Source organism: Bacillus rossius, chromosome 6 (assembly GCF_032445375.1).
Source record: "Bacillus rossius redtenbacheri isolate Brsri chromosome 6, Brsri_v3, whole genome shotgun sequence".
NCBI lineage: Eukaryota > Metazoa > Arthropoda > Insecta > Phasmatodea > Bacillidae > Bacillus > Bacillus rossius.
The window spans coordinates 8,345,094-8,366,689 of record NC_086334.1 but is presented as its reverse complement, the minus strand read 5'-3'; the positions used below and the strand labels follow the sequence as shown (position 1 = coordinate 8,366,689).

At 43.7% G+C, this 21,596-nt stretch overlaps 1 protein-coding gene across 3 annotated transcripts in view; it reads right to left on the bottom strand.

Moving 5' to 3' along the window:
• Positions 1-3,401: 3,401 nt before the first annotated feature.
• LOC134532566 (ligand of Numb protein X 2-like) overlaps positions 3,402-21,596 on the bottom strand; it is a 110,401-nt gene continuing 92,206 nt past the window's right edge. For all 3 annotated transcript variants that reach the window (XM_063369094.1, XM_063369095.1, XM_063369096.1), the window contains 5 exons: positions 14,503-15,410; positions 13,821-14,044; positions 12,372-13,060; positions 5,883-6,015; positions 3,402-4,174 (listed from right to left, as the gene is read on the bottom strand). In XM_063369094.1, coding sequence (XP_063225164.1) covers positions 4,117-4,174; positions 5,883-6,015; positions 12,372-13,060; positions 13,821-14,044; positions 14,503-15,410 — 2,012 coding nt within the window. In that variant the 3' untranslated portion in view covers positions 3,402-4,116. The remainder of the gene's footprint in view (positions 4,175-5,882; positions 6,016-12,371; positions 13,061-13,820; positions 14,045-14,502; positions 15,411-21,596) is intronic.

The following is a 21,596-nucleotide window of genomic DNA, read 5'->3' as shown; positions in this document are numbered from 1 at the left end:
ACACATCACATTTTTATGAATCACTTCCAAGCTGATACATAAATATAGTACATTAAATCTCGATCGAGTTCGTTAATGGGCAAAATTCTACCAAAGGGGTATAAATGGGGAAAGTTTTTTGAAAAACAGAAACATTTTTCTACCTCCCATAATATTTCAATAGTGCATATGTTTGAACATATTATAACTCACGGGAGTAATACCAAAAAACGTTTGTTGAGTTAAATTTTTGATATACGACCAATCATAACTGCAAGGGGTGGAAAAAAAAAATGGTTGAAAGTCAAAAAAATTCATAACTTCCATAGTAGGTACACCATTGAATACATTCCAATTGTTTGTTGATTGAATAATTTTTATCGAAAACTTTTGTCTGAAACAATTTTTGATAAAACGAACCATTGCAGCAAGGCAATTACAAAAATGGGCAGGATTTTAAAAAAAATGTATAATTTCCGCACCAAGTACACTATTAAAATCGTTATTATTTATTGTAAAACCTTAAAATATTAGCTACACCTTTTGTCCGAAACAATTTTTTATACGACCAACAATATTATAGCAAGGGGTAGAAATAAAACCAGGATTGAAGGACAAAAAAATTTGTAACTACCTTAGTAAAGAAACTATTAAAATTATTCAGATTGTTTGTAAACCTTAAAAATATTATCAAAAGCTTTTGTCAAAAACATTATTTGATACACCCAAGCATTGCTGCAAAGGGCATAATAAACAGGGGCTCAAGAACAAAAAAAAATCTTAACTCCCTTATTAGGAAAACTATAGCATCTATAACTATTGATTGTAAATTAAAAAAATTAATCTAAATCTTTGGTCTGAAACAATTATGATCAGACGAACCATTACTGCTGCAGGTTGGAATAAAAAACTAAATGAAATTTCCATACCATGTAGACTACTGAATCCATTCTTATTTATTTTAACTTCCTTAATTTGGTCAAAAACTTTTTTTATGCAAATTTTTATATAAACCAGTTATTACTGCAAAGGGTGGTTGAATGACAAAAAAAAAAATAACTTTTTTAGGACGTGTATTATCAAATACATTATAATTTATTGTAAAAACCCTAAATATTATCTGAAACTTGTGGCTGAAACAATTTTTGATGAGACAAATTATTTCAGTAAAAACAGTGTTGTAATTATTAAAAATTAATTCTTCCTTACCATCAAATTTGTTCAAATTTACTTTAAACATCTTAATATTATCACAATAATTAGTCCAAAGCAAATATTTATACACCCACGTGTTAGTGCTAGGTATAAAAAAATTGTGGTTGAAGATCAAAAATATTCACTACTACCTTAGTAGGCATAATATGAAAAATCATTCTAATCTGTTCAATGCTGGATACATTTACCAGTAAAAACATTCAAATAATTTTCGCTGCATGGAATATTAGAAAATGTTTCATTATTTTGCCATATTGGATATTGGAGAACTTAGGTACAGGATGGTATGTACATTAAGTTTTTAAAATGTTCCAGAAGTTTATAGAAGTTTCAGAATTACTAGTACCTACCTACAATATCTGCCTATGCCTAGAGGCTGTGCCGAAAGGGATTTTTAAATTGTGCGTGTGTTTTTCTAATGCCGATCTAATACGTATACTTATTTAAAATAATAAATATAATGCTTAGGTAACTATTAAATACAAACATTTACGTTAAGTTTTGTGTGACCATGTGCATTTGAATGTATCAGTTGATCCTTGAAGACACTAGTTAATGGTAAATATCTATTTGCATATTTGCAGTGTTTGTAGCTAGGTAGTACCTCTTAAAATAAAGCCAATTTTTGTGTGTAGTGCATTAGATGGGCATTTATGTCAATTAATATCGCAAATTTACGAGCCAAAAAAAAACTTGGTTAACCTAGACTACCAACGACCACCACCTTCAGTCTCTAATAATAATAATATTATTATAAAAATCATTAATTTTTATGTCATAAATATCAAGACACTAAAATACAAATCAGACAATATTTTATTAAAACTTATAAATGTATTAAAAGAGACCTAGATTCTGAACACAAAGAATACTAATAATAACCTAGATCCTGATATATTTATTGTGTAATAGATTAATATTAATATGTGGGAACATGAGGCACGCAATAAAAATATGTTAACATAACAGCTGATTTTTGTAAGTTTTTGGAACATTTCTTTTCAAATGCAGAAATAGAAACACAAAACTTGAAAGTTGACAATGCTTCCATTGTGTTCTGCAACTTGCACTTCTTGGTCTTGTGTAGTTTATAAACATGGTCCTGAAGTGCATCATCTCAACAGTCTCGACAGTTGCTTCCTCAATCCTCATTTGACACAACGTATAAAGCCAAATTTAAAAATCCCTTAAGAGAGATCATGCTCTGCTATCATCATTTTGGTAGAAAACTGACAATAATTTGCAGTGTATGGCGCATTATTCAATTTTTTGGTTCAATAAACGACAAGATCAAACTTTGAAACATTGTCAGAGCCAACGTTTGTAGACTAGTGTCTGTTAATTTATACCAGCCTATAACCACATAAATAATATACTAATATTTTATTCGGGCCTAGTAGATTCTTACAAAAAAATTTAAACCAATAATAACAAAACATGTGACATATAGCTTGCTTTTCAAACTTATGCAAACTCTTTCTATTACCAAAATGTTTATGAGGAACCAGTACTTATAACTCCCTTATTTGGTTATTTCTGAACAATTAAAAGAGAAGGATATATATTAATTTTAATTTTAAAAAAGAAGTCGTGTTATTTTTATAAAAATACATTTCTACAATGACTCGAACATAACTATAATAAAAATTATTTTTATTTACTATTTTGGTTCCCTACAATTTAGAATTTTATTTTTATCACCATCCCAAATTTTTAAGTTAAAAATATATCATCAGCACAACTATAAATTTGCATAAACAAACTAAAAAAGTAATTATAGATGACAATTTGTTTATTTAAGTATTGTGAATAAGTGATGTACCTACACAATCTTGAGAGGAATGAAAGTCTGTAGTTATCATTATCATACAATTTATTATAAACTATAAATCTTCATTGAATGTGTAAATATCATTATTTTACTATGTTATAAATGATTAGAAAAATAACACCCAATACTATGTTATGGAAAATGTCACATGATGAAGAAAAGTGTAAATATTTCCAGACTAGAATGAATTGACTTTTCTTTACTAAAGAGTATATTACAAGAAACAGTACTTTTAAAATTGTTATTGTTAATTTTTTTCTGTCATGAAAGAAATTGTTTCATTGGCTTTCATGCACTTAATACAGTAATTGTTCACCCTAACACTGAAACCTTCAATTAAAGGAAATTTCTTACTAATAAATAAAATTTCATTATAATTTTAAAAAAATATTTATTTACAAAGTCAGTTTCTCACTCAGACATTTAGGTCAAGTAAATTTATTGATGAATTCCCATAAATTACTAAGAGAATTAAAAAATAAAATAAAAAATTAGTTCATCAAATTTCAAATAAGAGCTGTAAGAAGGAAAACAAAAATAATGCATTTGAAATAAGCAGTTTCGTTTATGATGGTAACTGGTAATAAAATATTTTCATACAATTATAACACTAATTCACATTCACAAGCTGATTACGTAGAACAATAATTTAACACACAATTAAATTACTCATAATGTTAACAGTAACAAGTGTGTGGTCCATAACCAGTGAATGTTTCTAAATTTTTAATTACTAATGTCTTTTGAAAAAAAAAAACAGCATAACTTAACTGTACAATCCAAATTGCACAGGCTTTATGCTTCACTGATCAGCACACTTTCAGGACGTAGAGATACATCAGCAGGGTAAACTTTTCTACTCAGAATCCACAACATTATTGTGAATTATTTCTAGCTGCCTAGCTTATGAACATTTTACTTGAAGGTCTGTGAGAAATATCTCTCCCGCAACCCCTAATAGCACGTTAGAGAATGTTCCCCCACCGCGCCACACGGGGACACAATGTTGTTTCTTTGGTTCGACGGTACGCACATCTCTTCTCAAATCGGCTGCACATTCGTACGTAGTTTCTTCGTTCGTAGCATCGATGTCACTGCTCTGCATCTGCCGCGTGGATCAGGTCTGTGCACGACTTCGCTTTGGCCGATCTGCAACAAACACATCGCTCTATAACCAGTGCTCAGTTAAATACATGAGTAGTTCTTACACAGAATGGAATAGCAAAAAAAAATTAGTTAAAGTCAATATAATTTGAGCAGAAACTGTAGGTATATACTATGTAGAAATAAAAAATTATAAAATATATCTTGACTATCTTGTACAAATCTATACAATAGATTTAACTGTTTCAGTAACCATAATTTTTAAATATCTGTTATTTATTTCAAAATATTATTTAATTTTAAACAATTGTTCAGAAGTGAAGAATTTTTAAATCCAGATTTTTTTTGTACTAGCTTAAAAGTTAGCCTACTGCGAAAGTTAAAATGAAGCTTTGTGGAAGCTGAAGTTTTATTGACATTTAAATATTTCAAACATTTGAAAACTTTGAAACTCAAGACTTCATGTTAGTTTTGTGTGTAATATTTATGGATTTCCCATTGGAGCTTGGGAGTCGTAACCAGTAAAACATGGATATTAAGAAATTTAATATCAGACATGGATTCTACGAACTTAAACGACTCCAGATATTTATGGTATATTTTCGTTAAGTAGTAATGGACTTGTGATGCAGTAAGACTTGGTTGTCATCATGTGTTATTAGCAGTGACTCTTATTCGGCGATTAGTCATTCTACCCGACTACCTACAAGATTTGCGGCACTTCACATAGACTGGCAGAAACAACTCCAGTTGCAGCGACAGTACCATCTTGGATACCAGCTACATTAGTTCCCCACAACGGACAATTGAATGTACTTATTTACAGCAAAGTTCCCATAGATCGTTAATTCATAACAAGAAAAACACTACAAAATGTATGTATGTAAAGTTTGGATGAATGTGTAACCAGGTGACGTAACTATGTGACTTGCTTTAAATACAACGACCAATTTTCTCAAACTATTTGATAATTTTTAAAAAGTAAAGTAACTTAACTCAGTTTATTAAAACCAAGGTAATGGTCTAGGATTATTTGGTGGCCTGATCAAAATAACCGAGTGGTTGCTAGATTGTCATAACTTGTAATTATCTTTGCAAAAAATATTACTATTTTACTGGGTAATTTTATTTGAGGAAGCAGTGTATTAAGCTCCATACTTAAGTCCCTACATATATTCAGAAACTACCTTTTAATTACAGTATTCCAGAAAAAAAAATAAAAAAATAATAATCACTTCTTCAGTTTTTTGACTCGAAATGTGTAAAAAAAAACTGTCGCAGTAAGTTGGGGTCTTCCTGAATGTCCGATGCACTACAACAGTTAAATGAAAATACAGAAACAGCACAGCTGAAGTTTTTCTAATCAGCTCATTTATCTTTGGTTTGAACATGTCAACGTGTAAATAGCCTCAGGTGCTGCCCCGTTCTGCAAGACCGGCACGCGCGAGCAACATCCTTCAATGGCGGCTACAGAAGACTTTTCAGTAGGGGCTACCATATAAATAAATTATGCAGTTGCAACACATTACTTTAAATAAGTCACAGACTGGCCTGGGAATATTTCAAATCCATGGTCTCAAAAAGCTAAACTTTAATATTTTAATACAACTTTCAATGAAAGATAAGTACAACATATGAAATTAAGTATTTAATTAAACATAAATATAGACTACCAAAAAAAATTCAAAGTTCAGGAGAGGCTGCCGCCCCCCCCCCCCCCCCCCCAATTCGGAGCTACGCTCTCAACACTCACGCATCTCTGGTGCGGACACGGCGACAAACGTGCAAGGCCACTGGTCCAGACTTGATCTTCTTGAAGAGAGCCACAGCCTCTGCGTGCCTCAGGTCGTGGCAGACCTGGCCGTTCACCGCCAGCACCTCGTCTCCTGCGACACACAAGCCTCTGGTGAGGACACACGCTCTGGAGCTCTGGAGTGGTGAGGAGACATGTTCTGGAGCTCTGGAGTGGTGAGGAGACACGCTCTGGAGCTCTGGAGTGGTGAGGAGACATGCTCTGGAGTGGTGAAGAGACACGCTCTGGAGCTCTGGAGTGGTGAGGAGACACGCTCTGGAGCTATGGAGTGGTGAGGAGACATGCTCTGGAGCTCTGGAGTGGTGAGGAGACATGCTCTGGAGTGGTGAGGAAACACGCTCTGGAGCTCTGGAGTGGTGAGGAGACACGCTCTGGAGCTCTGGAGTGGTGAGGAGACATGTTCTGGAGCTCTGGAGTGGTGAGGAGACACGCTCTGGAGCTCTGGAGTGGTGAGGAGACATGCTCTGGAGTGGTGAAGAGACACGCTCTGGAGCTCTGGAGTGGTGAGGAGACACGCTCTGGAGCTATGGAGTGGTGAGGAGACATGCTCTGGAGCTATGGAGTGGTGAGGAGACATGTTCTGGAGCTCTGGAGTGGTGAGGAGACATGTTCTGGAGTGGTGAAGAGACACGCTCTGGAGCTCTGGAGTGGTGAGGAGACACGCTCTGGAGCTATGGAGTGGTGAGGAGACATGCTCTGGAGCTCTGGAGTGGTGAGGAGACATGCTCTGGAGTGGTGAGGAAACACGCTCTGGAGCTCTGGAGTGGTGAGGAGACACGCTCTGGAGCTCTGGAGTGGTGAGGAGACATGCTCTGGAGCTCTGGAGTGGTGAGGAGACACGCTCTGGAGCTCTGGAGTGGTGAGGAGACATGCTCTGGAGTGGTGAAGAGACACGCTCTGGAGCTCTGGAGTGGTGAGGAGACACGCTCTGGAGCTATGGAGTGGTGAGGAGACATGCTCTGGAGCTATGGAGTGGTGAGGAGACATGTTCTGGAGCTCTGGAGTGGTGAGGAGACATGTTCTGGAGCTCTGGAGTGGTGAGGAGACATGCTCTGGAGCTCTGGAGTGGTGAGGAGACACGCTCTGGAGCTCTGGAGTGGTGAGGAGACATGTTCTGGAGCTCTGGAGTGGTGAGGAGACACGCTCTGGAGCTCTGGAGTGGTGAGGAGACATGCTCTGGAGTGGTGAAGAGACACGCTCTGGAGCTCTGTAGTGGTGAGGAGACACGCTCTGGAGCTATGGAGTGGTGAGGAGACATGCTCTGGAGCTATGGAGTGGTGAGGAGACACGCTCTGGAGCTCTGGAGTGGTGATGAGACATGCTCTGGAGCTCTGGAGTGGTGAGGAGACACGCTCTGGAGCTCTGGAGTGGTGAGGAGACACGCTCTGGAGCTATGGAGTGGTGAGGAGACACGCTTTGGAGCTCTGGAGTGGTGAGGAGACACGCTCTGGAGCTCTGAAGTGGTGAGGAGACATGTTCTGGAGCTCTGGAGTGGTGAGGAGACATGTTCTGGAGCTCTGGAGTGGTGAGGAGACATGTTCTGGAGCTCTGGAGTGGTGAGGAGACATGCTCTGGAGCTCTGGAGTGGTGAGGAGACATGCTCTGGAGCTCTGGAGTGGTGAGGAGACACGCTCTGGAGCTCTGGAGCTCTCATCACTGCACGCTCGGTGCTCATGGTCTCTTGGAACGAGACAACCGCTTTGGCGTCATACCAGCTCTTTGAGTATACTGTCACACCTGTCATGTCAGATGTTTGTTATTAAATTGTAGAGACCTATTCATTAACGTAAAAGTCATTTACTTTAATTTAAATATTGGTAAAATCAATTTTATTCTTATTCTCATACTTTTAAGATGTAATTATATTATCAAAACCATATTTGACATTTAAATTTCCTGGTTGGCTTAAAAATGTTGTTTTAAAAAGTTTATTTTTTTATATTTTCTGTGACAGAGGGCCCTGCCAAACATGTCCTTTCACTGGGCGCTATTCCACAGCCCTCTAACCTGTCGAAAAGACTCCTCTTACCAACATAAGGGCACCACAAAAGTAAATGGTCCAGGGTCCCGCAAATTCTAGGGGCGCCACAGTTTCGAACAAAACCAAATACATACTCTCTCTGTCATGATACCTCTCAATTCATCCTTATGATTATATATGTAGTTTGGTGGATTCAGCACCACAATTTTGTGTTGTTTCATTGAAATGCAATGAAATCCTTGGTCAAACATAATAATTAACAAATTTTAGACAGATAAATGCAAAAATTTAAAGTTTACTACTCAAAACGAGATGAATGATATCACTGATTACATATTACGTATGTTATACCTATAAAAGATATATACAAAAAAAAGTATAATTTTCATATTTTTTTTACAATATACATAGTGTTAAAATTAATTTATGTAATGGCTTTAAGTTCATAGTCGTGTACCAGTTTTGTATTATATCCTACACTGTAGCTATGTTTGTTTGAATGTCGCAATCAATTGAAATGTCACAACAAATCTAATGGTTGAATTATGCTGTTATCAAACTACTGCACTTCTCTTATCTTTCTTATGACATAACTTTGTATGGTTCCATCCCATGCCAACCACCATAAAACTCATAAGCTTGCTTCAGAAAAGTCATTAATCACATCAGAGGACAATTCAAGCTGGAAAGCCAACATACATGCATAGTAATACTTAAATTTGAATTAATGGTATAATTATTACAAAAATATGCATTTATAGCCTTATTGATAGTTTTACTAATAATTTGAATTAATTTTGAGTTAGCTGCAATAAATTTTTAAAGAAGCTGTGAAGTACTCATACAGAATGTTTCAGGAAAAATCTGAACACTATTGTGTTAAATTATTTTCCTTAAAAAATTAGTAAAGTTGGTAAAGTTCTGCCTTAACACATATTTCAAAATTAATCATCACTTTCTACAACTATCTTCAACTATCTTCAGTTGGAAAAAAAAATCGTTTGAGGGTATGAATGTGATGATAACATTTGTGAATATTTAGTTTTCAGATATTTAGAAAAAACTTTTATTTTAATTTTAATGAAAAGTAATGGTACAATTATTTTATCAGCACATCAAATTTTTGGAGCTTAATATTTATTTGTTTAGTACAATTAAATAATTTTATTTGGACCCATCTATGACTACATAAAATCCAACTTATATATATTTTTTTTTAATTTCTGAAAAATATTTTCATATTATAAGTAATAGTACTGAATGTAACTGTGCTTCTAACAGCTGCAGATACATTCTCAAATTATAAGATTCTGGTGAACTTTTGGAAAAACAAATCTCATAAAACTATTGAAGTGAAACATTTGTAACACTGGTAGCTTAAGTTTGTTATGTAAAGATAAAAACTAAAACATTTTCTTATCGTCTTCATGGCTTAGCTTTCCACGTTTTGGCTGCGTATTACTGTTTAATATAATTCCAGTTGCCTTCCACCTGCAAATATGAATCTACCAACCACCTTTGTATCAATGTTCCAGCGCTAATGATAGGATTAAATTTATCGCAAACATATGTTAAGGTACATTTGAATTGTAGCATGCTAATGTTGTTGTGAACTCAATTCAATTGAGCACCTTCATACGAATCGCACTGCCAATATGGATGCCATCCTGGAGTATAGTGAATCGAAAAAACACAACAAGGAGGATTATTGAATGACCGGAGACCATAAATTAATACGCCAAGTAGTTTTAAAGAGGTCTTTAAGCACAAATTTTTGTTAAATATTTTATTATCTCTTGTACAACACCAAAAAAAAATTAATGTTAAATTAATGTGTTTGTTATAATCATCATTTTTCAACGGGTGTTTTAGGTGCATTACAAATGACTTTCATATTTATGTTAGAATTTGTATAAAATATTTGCAAACATTGTTTTTGTTCCTTAAGGGTAATGCAGGGACTGTTCGCAGGGAGAGTTCCCAGTGGGACGTGTTTTGGTTCCTTGAAGGTAATGCAGGGACTGTTTGCGGGGAGGAGGTCCCAGTGGGACATGTTTTGGTTCCTTGAAGGTAATGCAGGGACTGTTAGCAGGGAGAGTTCCCCCAGTGGGACGTGTTTTGGTTTCTTGAAGGTAATGCAGGGACTGTTTACGGGAAGGAGGTCCCAGCGGGACGTGTTTTGGTTCCTTGAAGGTAATGCAGGGACTGTTAGCAGGGAGAGTTCCCAGTGGGATGTGTTTTGGTTCCTTGAAGGTAATGCAGGGACTGTTTGCGGGAAGGAGGTCCCAGCGGGACGTGTTTTGGTTCCTTGAAGGTAATGCAGGGACTGTTAGCAGGGAGAGTTCCCAGTGGGACGTGTTTTGGTTCCTTGAAGGTAATGCAGGAACTGTTTGCGGGAAGGAGGTCCCAGCGGGACGTGTTTTGGTTCCTTGAAGGTAATGCATGGACTGTTAGCAGGGAGAGTTCCCAGTGGGACGTGTTTTGGTTCCTTGAAGGTAATGCAGGGACTGTTTGCGGGGAGGAGGTGCCAGTGGGATGCGTTTTGGTTCCTTGAAGCTAATGCAAGAACTGTTAGCAGGGAGAGTTCCCAGTGGGACATGTTTTGGTTCCTTGAAGGTAATGCAGGGACTGTTAGCAGGGAGAGTTCCCAGTGGGACGAGTTTTGGTTCCTTGAAGGTAATGCAGGGACTGTTTGCGGGGAGGAGGTCCCAGTGGGACGTGTTTTGGTTCCTTGAAGGTAATGCAGGGACTGTTTGCGGGGAGGAGGTCCCAGCGGGACGTACTTTGGTTCCTTGAAGGTAATGCAGGGACTGTTTGCGGGGAGGAGGTCCCAGTGGGACGTGTTTTGGTTCCTTGAAGGTAATGCAGGGACTGTTTGCGGGGAGGAGGTCCCAGCGGGACGTACTTTGGTTCCTTGAAGGTAATGCAGGGACTGTTTGCGGGGAGGAGGTCCCAGTGGGACGTGTTTTGGTTCCTTGAAGGTAATGCAGGGACTGTTGGCGGGGAGGAGGTCCCAGCGGGACGTACTTTGGTTCCTTGAAGGTAATGCAGGGACTGTTTGCGGGGAGGAGGTCCCAGCGGGACGTACTTTGGTTCCTTGAAGGTAATGCAGGGACCGTTTGCGGGGAGGAGATCCCAGTGGGAAGTGTTTTGGTTCATTGAAGGTAATGCAGGGACTGTTTGCGGGGAGGATGTCCCAGTGGGACGCGTTTTGGTTCCTTGAAGGTAATGCAGGGTGTTGTTTGCGGCGAGAGTTCCCAGTGGGACGTGTTTTGGTTCCTTGAAGGTAATGCAGGGACTGTTTGCGGGGAGGAGGTCCCAGTGGGAAGTGTTTTGGTTCCTTGAAGGCAATGCAGGGACTGTTTGCGGGGAGGAGGTCCCAGCGGGACATACTTTGGTTCCTTGAAGGTAATCAGGGACTGTTTGCGGGGAGGAGGTCCCAGCGGGACGTACTTTGGTTCCTTGAAGGTAATGCAGGGACTGTTTGCGGGAAGGAGGTCCCAGCGGGACGTACTTTGGTTCCTTGAAGGTAATGCAAGGACTGTTTGCGGGGAGGAGGTCCCAGTGGGACGTACTTTGGTTCCTTAAAGGTAATGCAGGGACTGTTTGCGGGGAGGAGGTACCAGCGGGACGTACTTTGGTTACTTGAAGGTAATGCAGGGACTGTATGCGGGGAGGAGGTCCCAGCGGGACGTACTTTGGTTCCTTGAAGGTAATGCAGGGACTGTTTGCGGGGAGGAGGTCCCAGTGGGACGTGTTTTGGTTCCTTGAAGGTAATGCAGGGACTGTTTGCGGGGAGGAGGTCCCAGCGGGACGTACTTTGGTTCCTTGAAGGTAATGCAGGGACTGTTTGCGGGGAGTAGATCCCAGTGGAACGTGTTTTGGTTCCTTGAAGGTAATGCAGGGACTGTTTGCGGGGAGGAGGTCCCAGCGGGACGTGTTTTGGATCCTTGAAGGTAATGCAGGGACCGTTTGCGGGGAGGAGATCCCAGTGGGAAGTGTTTTGGTTCCTTGAAGGTAATGCAGGGACTGTTTGCGGGGAGGAGGTCCCAGCGGGACGTACTTTGGTTCCTTGAAGGTAATGCAGGGACCGTTTGCGGGGAGGAGATCCCAGTGGGAAGTGTTTTTGTTCCTTGAAGGTAATACAGGGACTGTTTGCGGGGAGGATGTCCCAGTGGGACGCGTTTTGGTTCCTTGAAGGTAATGCAGGGTGTTGTTTACGGCGAGAGTTCCCAGTGGGACGTGTTTTGGTTCCTTGAAGGTAATGCAGGGACTGTTTGCGGGGAGGAGGTCCCAGTGGGAAGTGTTTTGGTTCCTTGAAGGCAATGCAGGGACTGTTTGCGGGGAGGAGGTCCCAGTGGGAAGTGTTTTGGTTCCTTTAAGGTAATGCAGGGACTGTTAGAAGGGAGGAGGTCCCAGCGGGAAGAGTGGACGTGCGGGAGGCTCACCTGCTCGCAGCCGGCCGTCGTCGGCGGCCTGGCCGCTGGGCAGGATGCTCTTGACGAAGATGCCGAGCGCGCCGCGGGGTGAGTCGCTGCCGCCCACGATGGTGAACCCCAGCCCCTTCCTGCCGGGGCCCTTCTCGAAGATCACTGTGTGGAAGCTGCAGACGGTGGAGCGCGGCCGGCGGGGCAGCGTGCAGAAGGTGGTGGACGTAGGGGTTGCCTCCGGCCCGGGCGTCGTCGAAGAGGCCGCGGAGGTGGTCGAGGCGATCCTGCCCCGGGCCGGGTCCTCGGAGCAGCTCACCACGCAGCGGCGGTTCTTCTGGAAGTGCTGGCGCCGCCGGACGCAGCGCGGGGTCGCGCCGGCGAACACCTCGTCGCGGTCCGAGCCGAGCCGGGGCCGCCGGTCCTCCAGCGAGTCTGGCTGCCCGCTGCACGAGGATGACACGCTGCTGCTGCCGCACGACGAGTCCGCCCGCTGCGCCGGCGGTGGCGGCAGCAGGACCACGTTCTCGTAGTCCACGGAGCTCTCGGGCATGGCGGCGGGGGGAGGGCCCCGGGGGCGGCGCGCGATCACCAGGTCCACCTCGTGGCGGCCGGCGCCCAGCGCCTCGCGCGCGCCGCCCATCGTGAGGCCGCGCAGCCGGCGGCCGTTCACGTTCACGATCTCGTCGCCGACCCTCAGCGTGCCGTCCCTGCGGCAGCGCGACCGTCCCGCCTGTTACCTTCACCCACCCACACGTCGTCTGCTAACCATCAGCTTACAACACTGCGGCCGTCACTGTAAAAGTGATCCTGCGTATCACATTTCTAGGGACCGGAAAAATTCGCGGGTTAAATGTCCTGCAGGATGAACTCCATAGTTCTACTTACACTTGGTCAGATGCCACCCACTCATTGGCTGCTGTCTTGTGAGACGTCCCAACGTAGCAGCCTGTGATTCGATAAAGCTTTGGTCGGGTGTTTATCATTGGCCCAGAGTCATCCAGGTGAGTTGTGAGCCAATGGCAGAGGCAGCACTGAGGTATAACTATTTGTATTTTAGCCTATCGGGAAATGAATTCGCGAATTTTTCCGGTCTCTACACATTGCTTGTGATGTTCCCTATGAATTAAATTTACAATAGACTAGTAAGTAGATAATCTTTGTCGTATCAGAGAAAAACCCAAGAATTAAAAAAAAAAAACTCGAAACCCAACCGAGGCGCCCTCGGGGAAGATAACAATGCCACATCATCGGGTTACAACATCGTTTTGATAAAAAAAAATCACCGTGCGATAGTTTAGGTGAGTTGGAAGCTTCTGATGGGCGAATATTCCCGTTTTTTTTATGAAGTTATCGAAATGGTACAATTTATGTCAAAACAGGCACTGTGTTGAAGCGGCACTGTGTTGTTTTTTTTGACATTCCCTCTCGGCGGGTGTGATCCAAATGAGGGAGGGAGGTGACGCCTACCTGTCGGCCACGCCCCCCGGGACCACGTGCGCCACCACGTAGCCGCAGGCGCCCTCGCCGCCGGCCGCCGTCTTGGCGATGAACACGCCCAGCTCCTCGGCCGCGTCGTCGCGCCACAGCCGCACCACCTTCAGCTCGCGCCGCGGCGCCGGCGCCTCGCCCGGGGGCGGCGGGGGCGGCGGGGGCGGCGGCTCGGCGCAGGACGACCTCCGCCGCGCCTCCGTCTGCGGCCAGTCGACACTCCTGTCAGGCTCTCTGCGGGCTCCACGCACTCGCCTCAACTTGTGATCATGGTTTATTGCCATTAAAACTTTGAATCACAAAGTTACCTACTATTACTACAAAGAAAAACTTATTTACAAGCAAATTTACTATACTTATCCACAAAAAATAACAATGTCTTAATACATTAAACCAAACACATCCACACCCTTGCCATAATCATATGATTTTTTTTGATACCATCTTTGATTTAACGTTAGATTTATTTATTTCGCACCAACATTTTTATTGATGAAGTGGTTTAGCTGTGGATGTCGTCAGCAGGCTAAATTAAGATGCCCTAAATGAAAATGCAAAGTCTGAGTTCGCACTGACTCAAAACTATTTTTTTTTTTAAATAAGAATAAGTTCTACGTGAATATTTCTTTTCCAACAAATGCAGAGAACAGTCGAGGCTCACCTGCGTGCACATGGACACGACGCGCCGCTGCTCCTGGGACGCGCTGCGCGCGTGCGCGAAGTCCCGGCAGGCCTGCGGCGGCGACGCCGACGCCGCCTCCAGCACCGACGAGTTGGCCGAGCCGTTGACGATGATGCCGCTGTCGCAGTCCTGCTCGCCCTCCGCCGCCTCCTCCTCGTAGTCGTCGTCGTCGTCGTCCTCGCGGTAGAGCGGGTTGTGGCGCCGCTGGAACTCGGCCACGCCCGGCAGCGCGCCGTACGAGAAGCTGCGCAGCTTGGCTCGCGCCGTCGTCGTCGTCGTCGCCGCCGCCGCCGCCGGGGTCGTCTTGCCGCGGCGCCTGGCGTCCCCCGGGTCGGCGCCCGCCTGCCGGTACAGCTTCGCCAGGAACCGGCTCGTCGACGACCTCAGGTAGCGCTCCGACATGGCGCGCAGCTTCGCCGACAGGCAGGACGAGTCCCTGGTTGCGCGCTGCCTCCACCGGGACCTGCCCGACCCCGCGGGGTCGCCGATGTCGACGGCGGGCGGCGTCGCGGGGTCCCCGTCGTCGTCGTCGTCGTCGGGGCTGAAGTACACGACGTTCTCGTTGGAGTCGGAGGGCTGGAAGCGCCCGCGCTGTCGCGGCGGCGAGGTCGGCTCCAACTCGCGGCCCAACAGCTCCTCGGCGTCGTCGTGGACTTCGCCCCGGGAGCCCGCCCCGTCGTCGGCCCGCGCCGGAGCCGGCGAGCGGAAGCACGAGAGGCGGGTGTTTTTGACGCGGTCCAGCAGGGGGTTGCGCTTCTCGCGCGACGCTGCCGCCGCCGCCGCCGCCGGGGGCGAGGCGGGGCGCCGGGCGCGGCGCGGGGACATCAGCGGGCGCTCGTCCCGGAGGGCGTAGGCCTCGCCGCGCCGCCACCTCACCGGGGACATGTCTGCAACACATGAGCAACACATCACCTGTTAGTGGTCAGGACTACTGCCTGGTTGCGGGTTCGATCCCCTGTCGATTAAGCAGTGGTTGAAGACAGCTGTTCAGTCGTCCCTTCGACACCATACTGAGGAAGGTGCCAAAGAATGATCTGAGGTCACTACGCTCATAATTCAGCGAGAGTAACACCCCATGATCGTTGTTTTGCAACGCGATGGCGGTCGACTACCGTGGAAAATGAGGTCAAACAATTGCGCAGTGACGGAATACTGTCGAAAACCCCTAGAGTCATCACCGGCAAAATCCACCACAGGTGAAAAATCCACGAAATAACTAGGGACCAAATCTACATCACTGAGATGCAGCAGCTGACACGAAATGTAGTTAGAAATGTGGTGCTGGCCGGCTGGCTGACTGTGAAGTTTTTAAGTGGGATTATAGCGACAGTTCCGCTAAGCTACAACTTGACAGCAAACCATTGAAATTCATTAACGAAAAAAAAGGGGGGTTACCAAGAAAACACTGCAAATGACATGTATATTAATACCATTATTGTTTCTTACCCCGCACCCATACTTGTACCAGGGCACTAATGGCCAGGGGGCACATAATTTGTACAGTTTTTCAACTCCCGCATATTTAAGGGGAAAAAAGAAAAATAAGCGTAACTGTGGCCATAACCTAATGTGTAAACTGTGTATTGCACAACTTACATATTAGAAGTAAACATGTACTACAAGGGTAAAATTTCGAAACTCATCCTGCCCCAATCTTTTTTTCCCCCTTGTCCCCCTTCCTCTCGAAGGCTGTGACTGGTCATATATAGATGGGTTCCGAACCACGTGATACAGTAAAGACTGTGTTATCACTAGAGACCGGAAAAATTCGCGGATTCATTTCGAGATAGACTGAAATTCAAACATGTGTACAATTCTGCTGGTTCTGCTATTGGCTCGCAGTTTAACTGGAGCTCTCTGGGCCAATGAGAGACTATCGACCAAAGAAGCGTCGAAACACAAGCTACCCAGTGGAGACGCCTCATAATTTAGCACCCAATGAACACGCGTGTTTACTTGAGAAATGCAGAGGATAATGGAGGCTATCCTAGAGGTCATTGAATCCGCGAATTTTTCCGGTCCCTAGTTATCACACTCTGGACCATTACAAACTCGTGTTTAATCTCGGACGCGTACTGCGCAGCTGACCAGGACATAAGAATGACAAGTTCTGGGTACGAGTGGAATAAAAAGGGGGGGGGGGGGGGAGAATGTTTTGGAAAGTAGCCGAGGAGAGACGGGCGGCGTGCCAAGCCGATAGATCGTCACCGCCGCACCCTCCAGAGGTGACATACTTCGACGCCGCGGCGCGGGACGTTCCAAGCGAGTGACGGAGACGGAGCGAGAGTTCAAGGACATCTGCATCTGAATTCCCTCTCCATTCCAGAGTTGGCTATTGTCTCCGCGCGCGATCGCCGGCGACTCGTCGAACCTACGGCTCGAAGCTCGCACAAGAGTACGACAACCGTACAGAAGCGGACCGCCTCGTTGTTACAAGTTAGCTGATGCCAGCGCGGTATCGGCTCTAAGCGCAAGGCTCTAGACTGGAGCGCAGTCTTCTCGTCGAGCATATGGCAACTATGATATATGAGTAGTGACCATAACTAGAGAACCGGAAAATTCGCGGGTTCATTTCTTGTTATGCTAAAATTCAAATAATTATACCTTAGTGCTGCTTCTGTCATTGGTTCACTGTTAATATGGAGGACTGAGGGCCAATTAGAAGACCCTTACTCATAGAAGTGTTGAATCACAGGCCACCCAGTCGAGACGACTCACAAGTCAGCAGCCAATGAACAGTTGGCATTTGCCCGAGTGTGTAGAGGGTTGTTGAGTCTATCCTGGAGGTCATTGAACCCGCGAACGTTCCGGGTCTCTAACCATAACATCAAAAGGCATAAATATGAAAAAAAATATATATTTAAAAAACTAAATCCGGAAACATAACCACCCATCCGCTTTCAGTGTATTCTTAAAATACTTTTCGTAAACAGACACCACTCGTATATCTTTGTTCAGATTTTAAGTCGCATGGTTTTTTCTCTAAGATCTACGCACCTATGTGTGCCCATGTAGGCGAGGAATTTAATACCAGGGTTAGGCATCCTATTGACCGAGCATCAATATGTGGCTCGCCCAAATGTTCTAAGACTGCAAAAACTGATAAGTAAATACATTTACCCAAAGAATAAAACAACTTTACAGACTTATTTCATTTAAGTTCACGTGGGTAAGTCCAGATGTAATAACAGAAATGGTAACACTATAGACACGTACACATACATTATATACAACCTCGACCCTCAAAATTGTTGCGCACCTTCTCATCCTTTTGACGAATTAGTCTCGAGATATTAGCTGGAGAAAAAAAAAAGAACGTCGGGGGGCGTTAGTCAGATAGTGTTAGAAAGAGAGAGAAAGCGAAAGCGCTTATTTTACTTCCACACTGCAATCTAAGAGTGGGACACTGTATAGCATTCGTCTCGCGCCCCGAGTTGCAGTCGTCTAACCACGATGTCTGCGACTAGAACAAAAAAATAATGTATGCAAGACTTTCCGCTAACGAGTGGCGATCTCACATGCCCGCGGTGTATTGGTTTGACCCCCCCCCCCCCCTTATCTTTTTTTTTGGCGGGATATCAAATTTAATTTTGGTATTGCAATTGATTGTAAAATTAACGCGATTTTTTTTCTTCGTATAGTTAATTCATCTGTGTTCAATGTTTCAGGAGTGACATGAAAGAATCTTCACTGAAGAAGAGCTGGGAAAACAATCACCTCGAGAACAGCTGCCACTGGACCAACTGAAAATCAAGACGACTTTCTTATTATATCCGAGATTCTGCTTGACAGAGGTGGCCGCCGTCTACGTTGACTCCGCCTATCGTCCCAGCCTCATGCTCGGAGGTTTCGTGGGGGTAAAACCACTAACTAGTATTCGAGCACCAATGCCGGAGGGCCCGCCTCGTCAGGGGTGTATGTGTGTTAGCTTTGAATATATATACTGTATAGAAGTCGCCAGCCCAGGTTAAAATTTCTAATACGGTTTTGAGGTAGTTGGTTAATTCACCGCCGCAATCGCCACCATCTCTAGGGCATCGACTTGTGGTGGTCCCTGGCGGGAAAGTGTCGAACTCTTCAAACACCCCTTCCTCCTCACGTTGAACGACCTTGAGCTGCAGTGAATGATTGGTGGGGGGTGCGGGGAATGACAGCGGGCGACAGTGTTGCGCTCTAACGTGTAAATAACAACTAAGACGATACAGGGCAATACGGCAGCGCACTGCAGCGGTGAAGTTCCCAAGCTGCTCATCATACGCTTCTGAAAAACGTAGAGTAAATCCTATCCACTCGCGACTTCTATACAGTATATATATTCAAAGGTGTTAGTGAGGCTGGATGATAAGCGCGACGCTCGCCGGTGATTCTAGCGCGGTGTAGCCTCTAAGCGTAGGGCTCGAACTGGCGCGCAGTCTTGTCGTCACAGGATAACTGTGAAATTTGAGCGGTGACCGTAACATTATATTGCGGAGAAATAAAGATAAAGGGGTAATGTAAGTCTTAAAGTGCTTTCAAGAATCTGTACTGGTTGTTTTACGCCTAAAAATTACTCTGAAAACATGCGTTTTAGCCATTTTAACTCTCCTAAAAATACAGTTTAAAACTTTAATCCGAAATCAAAAGTACTTTTCGGTCCTCGGCGAACTCTTAAATGATTTCCGTGAGCAGACCCCACTCGGATATCTTGAGTACCTAGTTATCAACTCGCGTTGTTTTTCCTGAAGCTCTGCTCGCCGTGTGTGTGCCCGGGTAGGCGAACTCAGGACTAGAGGCCGAACGCACAGACTCCAAGCCCACCCACGCCTGACGATGACGGTCGGAGACGTGTGTACTCGACACCGTGGCGCGAAGAGTCCATGGCTAATGTAGTGCGAGGACGCGACACAGACGAACATCACCGCAAACTTCCCGGCACTGACTAACATCCCTGACGCGCGGAGCGTGAATCACTCGCCTCTGACGCGCTGTTTACGCTCCGCGTGTCCACGTGAACGATTCCTGTCAACAAGCTGACAGCGGCGGTCTGTGCGCGAGGACGGGAACAGTGATCTCGGTTCCCGAAACATCGCGAATGTTTTGTCCTATAGGAAGCCTCCCGTGTTCGTCTGCGCTGTCTCTGTTGTTGTCCAGAATATCTGTGTGTTTTTTTTTTTTTTAACTTTGATGGGTTCGCCTGTGTGTCTGTATTGCCGTTGTGTTTTCCACGTTGTTTAGTATCATCGTTCGGTTCGTGTGTTTGTCGCTGTATTGTCCAATATTTTTTTTTGTCCGTATTGTGTGTTGTTGTTGTTGCAAATGTCTCGTCGTGCTGTAATGTCTATTTTCTTATTTTTTGACATCGGCTGATTTTGGGTGGTTTCTGTGTTGTGGTTGCATATTCATCTTTTTTTTTTTTTTTCCTGTTATTGAGTTTTCTTGTGACATACAATGTAACCAGCAATTGCGTAGTTAAAAAAAAAAATCTTAAATTAATTTTCCCCATTGCAAGAACCAATAAATGAACGTAGCAACGTCTAAGAGGAACAAAAAAACTCGTTGCGCTCGTTTGAAATTCCTACTTGAGTTATTTGCCGCGGAAGCAAGAACGCAATTAGAGCCTCGATGTGTCTTGTAAGCCGGGGCGATGTCATTTAGTCGAGCTGCGCACAACGGCTCGCTCTCATATGTCATGATAATTAACAGAAAATCCCTTTGAATGAAAGTATAGACAAGAAAATTAAACACAGGTCACGACGTGTGAGATCGTGTCCAAATGTTCTATAACCTGAACATTTCTAACATATAAAAAAATAAATAACAAATGCCCCATTTTCGCCGAATCAACATTTGCGAAAATACAAATTATCGAGTAGCAAAGATAAAGACACATATAAACGTAAGAGTAACGTTTGTTATGATCGCATGTTCTGTAGCGCCTGTGAATGGCCAGAAAGGGACGGCCCAGGTTACTAGTTACTAGAGACCGGAAAAATTCGCGGATTCATTTCGTGATAGTCTAGAATCCAAATACGATGGCCTTTTTACTGCATCAGTGATTGGGCCACAGTTTATCTGAATGATACTCGGCAAATGAAGAACCTTTAACAAAAGAAGTATCGAACTACGAGCATCCCAGTTAACAGGTGTCACGAGTCAGTAGCCAATGAGCAAGTGTTATTTTCTCACCTGCATAGAGGATCATGGAGTCTATCCTATAGGTCATTGAAATCGCGAATTTTTCCGGTCTCTACCAGTTACTAGTTTCTTGGCAGGAATCACAATTTTCTCTCCAAGAACACAGCGCGCCACAGCCGCTGGTCGCCAGGAAATCCACACACAACTTAGAAACACACCACTTAGAACAGTCATAACTTAGAATTCTCGAAAAATCCACATACGTTAGAACGATCATAACTTACAAACACAGAAACATAGAATTTAGAAAATTCGTTACTTAGAAAAGTATAACTAAGAACTACCATAGAAACACACAACACCGAACCACACAACTTAGAATCATAACTTAGAATCATAACTTAGAAACACACAACTTTTAACAAGCATTACTTAGAAAATGCTATCTTTTGTGTTTCTAAGTTATGTGTATCTAAGTTTGTTTCTAAGTTATGACAGCACCCCGTCGTCAGACTCTGGCCGAAGCCATGCGCGCCGAGGCAGGTTATACACTACGCAATGACGTCACTACACAACGGCGCAACAAGCAACCAACGCAAGAAAAGCACGGTCGTTTGTTTATAAAGCACAGCACTAAAGCCACAAGGTGTCAACAACCCTACAGCAGAAAACTAATCTAATTTCCCGGGTTTCTTTCCATAATTCCTGTTATCATGAAAATTTATGAAAGTGTCGATAATTTGATTCAAAAGTATTATTTCATTTTCCTGCGCGAAAGTTTAACAAGCGAAAACGTGATGCATATAATCTAAACACAACATCGTGGTTCTGTATGTACACAACGTCTGCGTATTTAAAAGTTTTCTGAAACGCAAGAGAAACGCAAGAAGTTGAAAGTTGATCTACACTTGAGTTTTTTTGCGGCTGGTGCATTTAATAGACGGATATTTGAAAACGGC